This window comes from Amaranthus tricolor, chromosome 5 (assembly GCF_026212465.1).
Source record: "Amaranthus tricolor cultivar Red isolate AtriRed21 chromosome 5, ASM2621246v1, whole genome shotgun sequence".
Classification (NCBI taxonomy): Eukaryota; Viridiplantae; Streptophyta; class Magnoliopsida; order Caryophyllales; family Amaranthaceae; genus Amaranthus; species Amaranthus tricolor.
The window spans coordinates 9,959,952-9,968,442 of NC_080051.1; the positions used below are offsets into that span (position 1 = coordinate 9,959,952).

Below are 8,491 nucleotides of genomic sequence, written 5' to 3' on the forward strand. Positions count from 1 at the left end.
AAAGGTATAAGTAAAGAATAGTTGAAAGGGGGTAAAATTGGAATAAGGTGGAAAAGCTTTAAAAGGCAAAAATTGGTTTTGAGACAGAAACAAAAGCCCACTCGGCTTTTATTCTGGCCAAGAAAAGCTGACTCGGCTTTACCTTCTGGTTTCCGTTATAATAGCTTTACCTAGGTTCTTCTTTTGTAAGTGTTTAGTACTATATGTTATAAATATAGGGCTAAACACATAGATTATGATTACTTAATTTTCTAACCTCTATCTCTTTCTAGATTACATAATTTATCGCTCTCTCTTAAACTATGTCTATTCTCTCAATTGTGATCATTCATTGTAACTTCATTGGAGTGTTCTTTAAGGCAATAAAGACATCTAGGCTAAACCATGAACGTAGCCCAATTAGGGTTGAACCACGTACATCGTTTGTGCTGTTTGTTTGCTTCTTTATTGCATTGTATTTGTTCTTAATTGTTGCATTTGTTCTGTTGTTGGTTTTCATTAATCAATCCAATTTTTCAGACTTAAACCATTGATCTTAGGTAGTAGAGGATTAAATTCTTCAATTTCGTCCAAAAGAAATGAGTAATTCACCAATTAAATAGACCAAGATTTTTTTTTTCTAAAACAAAGTACCTTCTATTCTTGCCTAGAATTTCAACATCCAGCAATGTGCACGTTAGAATGATATGCACATCGTAAAGTTAGGCTTGGGAAAGCAAAACTATGAAATATCAATGAGTGTTCAAAGGTGAAATCTGATGTGCTAGAATCAAATGTTGTCTATGAAATATCTAATGGATGTGTTCAAAGGAGAGATCTAATGTGCTACAATAAAATGACATTAAAACAAGGTGATTACAGCTCTCTAGAGGGAGTATAATGTTACAAGTCTAAGCGCCTAATTATAAGTCATGACTCATGACAATACATTCTATAGCAGGCTGAAGCTGTTGTACCCACAACTGCGCCTGACAATTACACAATACAAAATCAACAATCTAAAGCTGCTGTTCATCAAAACTAACTAAACCAACTATCAAACAAAAATACAGAGAAAAAGTAAATCTGAAATGAGAATACATAACACATAATCTAAAAAAAGTAAGTGGATACATCTCAGCAACTAACTGGCTGAGCTGCACCTGGCTCATGCGGAGCTCCATCAGGATTCACAGGCTGATTCTCGGTCTGAATTGTAGCATCTTGATTCTCCTTTGCAATATTGCCTTCAGATCCAACTTCTTCCAAACCGATCTGTTTCACAGGTTCATATGGAGCAACTTCGAGATTCACAGGTTTATTCTCAGTGTGCACTGTAGTACCTTCGTTCTCCTCTCCAAAATTGCCATCTGTCACAACTTCCAAACCAACCTTTTTTTCAGGTTCATGTAAAGTAACTTCAGGATTCACGGGTTTATTCTCGGTGTGCAATGCAGCATCTTGGTTCTCCTTGGCACTACTACTATCTACCACAACCCCAGATATGAAATTTTGCTCTGGTACCTCTACAGCCTGTTTAGATTCCTCAATTCCCTTTACAATTGCACAGGTCCCTTCGTTCTCTCTTACCAAACAGATGTCTGACTGAGGCACAACCGGACCTTCAGCTGGTTTTTCCCCAGGCAGTCCTTTATTTTCTGCTGGATCGACATCCATGCTATTATTTTGTTCATTTACAGGCTTCTCTCTCTCTTTACTGGGCATAGTTTCTTGCGCTGTTTCCACTTTCTTTGACTCTTCTGGTACTTGAGATTTTTCCTGAGTAAGCACTTCTTCAGATTTACCTGCATGCTGAGCTTGGTGATCAGAAACACCTCCTGCGTCAGCTTCTTTCTGTTCCTCAGCTTCACCTGCTTGCTCTTCACTTTTATCACAAGAAGCTCTAGCCAAATCAGCTTCCTGAACATAATTCATATCGACATCTTTCTCATTCTCTGATTTATCATCCTCAATCTTACCGGCATGTGCTTGATCTTCTGCAAACTCACCTTCATCAGTTTCTTCTTTCTCCTCATCCTTCTTTGACATTGATTTCCTCTGCCTTTTCCTGGAAGAACCACTTTCTGGGGTCTCTGTCGCTTTTGATTTGGTGCTTAACCTAGCAGAACGGCGTGGAGTATCACCTATTATCAAGAGTAGTTAAGTGAAATGATTGCATCTTTCCAATTAGTAGCAAGGATGTTAAAGAAGGTACCTGTGCTCCAGTCAAACTCTGAGGAAGATGGGCCACCAGGATGGGATTTCAAATATTGGTCCAACTGTTTCTTATTCTTAATTTCTTCACCAGTTGGTGCTACAAATACAATCTCATTCCTTCGAGGAGTTCCAGTCCCACCCTTCTTGGGAATGAACTGCACATGGAAATCACAAAATTCAGCTTGCAACGTCAATACGCAGTGACTAGAGGAGAAGCACCATGAATGTCGTATCCAAGAAAAGACAACACACTTCCACAGCTCACAGTAAAGAGAGTTGTATCCTCACTAAAAATTAATTAAAGTGACATGATAAATTATCTAGCAAGCACATAGGAGGATTGATAGAGTAGAGTGGTAAAAAAGGGCGACCCAAACATAGAAAGGAATCACAATCAACAACACAAATCAACTGCATATATATACTATTATGTCCTAGCATGCATTGACTATAACTAAAGCAAAGTCCACGAGATACAAATGACAACAGAACAAGGCATTTCAACAGCCAAATTGCTGAAAAGTAGATATGACCTCCATTTTACTTTTATATTTTCATTGAGAGTTAAAGTCCTACACTTGATAAGAGAAAATAGCAATACAATTTCAAATCCCTTCCGGACTTTTCTGCAACATCATATAATAAAATTCTACTACCAAACAAGTGAGGCAAACATATTTTAAAAAGTTCCGTCAATAGAACCCTCATCCCCATTTTAATATGGATCAATCAAGAAAAACTGAAACTCTGACTTCTTTTATAAAAATAATAGATAAGTAGAGAGCATGTACAACCAACATAGGGTTTGTTCAACGCAAGGTAGCTAGTAGTTGTTTGTTATAGGTAGTTATCAATACCACTATAACAAAATTCGTCGGATAATTTGCTTTTTGAAATCGCAATTTGCTCAAAACTTCACAAATTAGCCGAAGACCAACCATAATTCACAATTTTTATTTGTTATTCGAGAGGATATCAACGAATCATGTGACACTGAATGGTATCATTAGTTGTTAGTTTATTAGTTATCTAATTAATCGTGTACACTAATATTATTTGGTAAATGTAGCAGTTATAGTGGTTGTTGAATATAATTTATTAAGAAAAATGCATAAAACATCTTGAACAATTACTTCAATTCTTTAGAACATTGCAAGTTATAACATTTTGAAAACATCTACCTGTATCACTAAGCATCCTTCAAATTTCTATTTGCATAAGAATTTCATCTTTTGTATACTAGTGTTTTAGCTTGTTAAATCACTCACAACTACTTGAATTGCTACAGTGAACAGTCATAAGAAAACACTGAACATGCATGCCCTTCCCTAGTCGCACCCCCAGCCCAGCACCACCCTCTGCCTCCTCATTCCCAACCCTCAACGTAGCCCTCCCTTCTCTCAACTTCAATCGAGATATAATGGATATTCGTAGCATGTTTATTTAATGAAGATTGTTTATTTAATGAGAGTTTTGAGCTTTACTGGAGATTGTTGGATTTTTATTTAACAATTCTATAAGTTAACAACCATAGGAACCTTTGGACTTCAATGGAGATTGGACATGCCAGGATTGATGAGAAATTAGAGTGACCCTTTGATCTGCCATGAAGCCAATCATTAGTGAGCATTAATATTTCGTTGTGCAGCACAATTGTTTGGTTGGCCATATAGTGAAAAAACAACGAAAGTCGTAGCCCATTCCAAAATATTTACCACATAATTGAGAGCAGTGACAGGATATGTTGCATATCAAGGTCCACAAATATTTCAAAATTGGGAGGAGATTTCATTCATGATTTGTTTTATCCAAAGACATCAACAACATCATACAAGGGCAGCGTTTGTGTGGATTACATCAAGCTATCACTCAACCTTATTTGCAATGCTCATCCTCAACAATATTGGCATGGGCGCATCTTCCTCACACAACAAGCAATCTTTCAATCCACCCTTCAAAGACCATCTCTAATTCAACTCTTTATCTAGCTTTTAATTTTATTTACTAGCTTTTAGTTTGTGTTTATTTGAGTTGAACCTTTTATGTTTAGTGTTAGTTGTTTAGTTAAAAACGTCATGTTACTTTAAGTATTTTAGAAGTCTTTAGGCATGTATGAAAGTACAAGATCATGAAGCAAACAAAGACGAAGATCAAGCAAAGGCACGAAAAAGAGGTCGAAAATTTCAGTTAAGTTTCAAGCATCTTGGCATGTGAAATACATGCTTAAAGCCATCATTTCCAAAGTCCTTGTTCAGTCAAATTTAGTTAAGGTAGTTATTTGTAGAAACAATAATAGTTACTAGAAGTTAGAGTTAATTTCTAGTAGCTATTTTCGGTTTTTGTACGTTTCTAGTAGTTATTCTCGGTTTTTGTTAATAGGAAATCATGGGACAGAAGTTACGTAAGGAGTTACTCACAAATGGAGCACATGGGAGGCGGTTACCAAGAGGTTACCAACAAGCCAAATTGGTAACCACCATACAGTTTCTTTGGCCAACCCTTCCCCCACGGTTTCTTAGTTTATTTCAGTAGTTTTCTTTCGTTTTTGCTTTCCTTTATATACATCTCAGAATGTACTACGTTTTTACTAGATGAATTAATGATAAAGAAAACCCGAAACACTATGTTTCAATCCTCGTTGTTTGTATGATTCTTAGATTAGAGTCGTATTCGTAAAAGTTCTTATGCTTAGTGTAAGTGGCGCCTGCACTTGTGTCTTAAGAGCCTCTATAGTTGCTAGTTGCTACATGGATTTATAGTGAGTATTGAGAATAGACATTATCGTTTTCCTCTAATTACTGTTCGAAAATCACACAAAAACAACAAAAATCTGTTCTTCCTTCCATTCGGCATTTACCCTATCATTCCTTTCAATGTCTTTCCTTTGTTCCTTTTTTAAGAGATTGTAAGAACCCCTACGTTATAGGCAATCTTACAACAGGATACCAACATCGTGCGTACGGTCCGTGTCATCTCGGCTGAAGTAGGAAAAGACATTTTGGATAGCCTCACAACGAAAAACGTATTGAGACATCATATTGTGAGCTTTGATCATGGAAATATTTAACTGTTTAATTTCCATACATTCTGAAGAATTCATTCACAATGACTTTAAAATTGTTGAGTCTGTGGGGATTCTATTAAGAATAAATTATATGTATTTGTTGCCTGTTGAATTAGAAAAGAACCCTTTTTTTATTGATCTAAAAAGTAAAATCATTTAAATTTGAAATAAAGGACCTAAAGAATCTGGGTTGTAGGAGAGGGAAATGTTTTTGAGTTGTTAAATTCTTTTAGTTTTAATTATATAAAATTTAAAAAAAATTTTAAAAATAAAAAAAATAAAAAAAATAAAAGAAAAAAAAGAAATTTAACACAATAGGTTACTTTTGGAGGAAACAAGGATGCAAAGTTTTTCTACGTAATAGTGAAATGTCGACCTAATAAATTTTTCTTAGCTGAAGTTAAAGTGTATCTCATGCAATTTTTCTTCTTTTAACTTCAAATTGGGTTACTATTAGTATTTGGACTTGGGGAAGATTTTTCCAAATCTTTTCCTGTTTTGACGAACTGCTCATCTCGTGAAGGCAGCTCTACTATATATATTTCCAATTCCAACTCTTTAAAACATCTCTTACTATATTCCTAGCAATAACCATGAATTGACGATAAAAGTTCATACTCCACAACAAGCAAGCAATGTTGCACACAATCTCACTCTTCCTAATCCCTACCTTGTCGAAAAAATGAAAACGAGCATCTAATACCTCATAAAACCCCTTATCATTCATCTTTTGAGCCACAAATCACAAGAAATTGGAGAAGAGAGTAGCACAAAACTTGAATTATTTACAAGATTCTTCATCACACAGAACTCAAATCAACCACCAAACCCTAGCTAACAACACAACACCAGTAAAATCTAAACCCACAAAAACAGAACAAAAAAATGCAAACACAAATCAATTTCATAAAAAAAAAAAAACAAAACAAATTACATTAACAATGTCACCAAATCACGCCAAAAAAAAAAAAGGCACGAATCAGAGCAAAATCAAGTTAAAAGAATGACACTAAATTTAACCTTCTTAATCCATCCTTCTGGAGCAGGAAGTTCGATGCTAAGAACTTCAGTAGCGGATTGTTCTTGTTGTGGTGGTTGTGTTTGCTGAATTTCAACCTTATCTTGTTCTTCGGACTCCATTTTCGAAAGCTTCACAAAATTCCCGCTCAACTCCTTTCAACTTGTTTCACTCTCTCTCTTATTTCTCTCACGCGCGAGATCGTGTGAGTATTTTATAGGTCTGAGATTTTTCCTTTTTTATAAAAAATTAAATTTAGATTAGATTTACTATAGTTCGTGGACGTGAGCGGGATCTAGGAAAGTGTATTGGATAAATGGACTCCAAGTCCGGTATAGATCAAAAGCCTTTTTTTTCGCTTATTCGTAAAAGAAACAACATCTATAATTTATTATCCTCCCAAAGATTATGGAATATGCCCATTTTTCAAAATTGATATACATTTATTTGGGAGTCTCTATTTAATGATTTGGCTTTTGTTCTCAAATAACATGTCTCATATTTGATATTTCTTATACTTTCTCAATTTCTTAAATAAGTTCCTACGAGAAATATTAACGAAAATTTAAAAAAATATAATTTTTTAAATAGTGGATTTATTATTTTATTATAATAAATTTGATAGATGAAAAGTGAAAATTATAAACATTAAAAAAAATTAGTAAAAAACATATAGGGATCATAATTAAAATAAAAATATTAAAATAAAGTTAATAAAAGATATGGGAACCACATACATTTTAAAATATTAAAATGAGGATGGATTAGGTTAATTTTATCTAAAATTTATAGTACGAAAATAATAATTCTTTATGCTAATAATAAATAAAACAAACTAAAATAACAAATGAAAATAACTTTAAAAAACGACAAAGTAAAATTAATTACTTAATATATAATTCTAAATTTGAAAATTTTATGCAGCTTTTAGCATGCAATTAGAACTTATTAAAAGCATTACCATGGGATACGTAAAACAAATTTACTAATATCATATCTATTTGGACCTGGGAAAACGGTCGGTCGGTCGGATTTTGGGTCGGATCAATTTCGGTCGGGTCATTTTCGGGTCGGGTCAGTTTCGGATCAGGTCAGTTTCAGATCGGATCACTCTGGGTTTCGGGTAGGTTCGGATTGACCCAACGGGTTACCATAAAACATTAGAATATCCAATCGACTAATTCAACATAAAAAAAATCATTAAAATGTCTAAAAAAAATCATTAGAGAAATTACATGTACGATTTTCAAAAAATAGTTGGTATGTCAGGTTCATTTAAGTGCAAGAAAAATAGGGGAATTAATACTTATTTTGAAAGACTTGTAAGATACGCGCTTTATAAAAGTTATTTTGTTTATTATAATTGTAACGTTAGATAAAAATGACGTTAAAATTATCTTCACAATTTTCATGTTGGAAAGATATACAACTAACTAAGTACTTATTTCGTCTTATAAGATACGCGTTTTATAATTTAGGGTAGCGACATTCGTTTTTTGAAAAGCTCATTCAAACGTGCGAAACGTTCGTATAAATTATATTGATTTGCTTACTGAAATGTAGAAGAATTAAAAACTCATTTGACTGATTTAACAAGATACATGTATTCAATTAAGATGATTATAACGTCCTGTTTTTAAAGAAAAATAATTACGATGGCTAAAAAGACGTTAAATACGTGTTTTTTGAGATCTATTGATGAGTTTTAGGGTTCAAGTGATATACTCAATATGTTGAGATACTTTGAAAACTAAAATTTTATTTGATATTAAATCGGTCAAAACGGGTCGGTTTCCGGTCGGGTATTTATCGGGTCGGTCATGTTTCGGATTAAGTCGCTTTCGGGTCGGTCGGGTTCGGATTTTGTCGGGTCGGATCCCGGGTTCATTTTCGGGTCGGGTCAAATTTTCCCAGGTCTATATCTATTACAAAAGGAAACATAAGACAGAGAAAGAAACAGAATAAAAATGAACATATAGCTGTTGGTTATAACTTATAAAGCATGTGACTACTCTAACAAACTCTTTTTAACATTTTGATCAAATCTTCACCCTTCATCAAGGTAGCACATGGATAGACAAGTGTGTTTGTCTGCTACTTCAAGTGTGTTTCTTCTCTTGAACCATTTATGTTTGAATTTTGTGTGTAGATATATATTATGCTACTGCTGTAGTTGTAGATACTAACTGTTGTTGCAATTGTAGATACTTCTT

General features: G+C 34.0%; 1 protein-coding gene across 1 annotated transcript; it reads right to left on the reverse strand.

Annotated features, from left to right (window-relative positions):
• Window positions 1-823: 823 nt before the first annotated feature.
• On the reverse strand, window positions 824-6,523 carry LOC130813324 (methyl-CpG-binding domain-containing protein 11-like). The gene is made up of 3 exons (XM_057679135.1): window positions 6,281-6,523; window positions 2,195-2,351; window positions 824-2,123 (listed from the first exon to the last, which is right to left on the reverse strand). The coding sequence occupies exons 1-3, from the start codon at window positions 6,398-6,400 to the stop codon at window positions 1,117-1,119; spliced, it is 1,284 nt and encodes a 427-aa protein (XP_057535118.1). The 5' UTR covers window positions 6,401-6,523; the 3' UTR covers window positions 824-1,116.
• Between the last annotated feature and the right edge of the window lie 1,968 nt (window positions 6,524-8,491).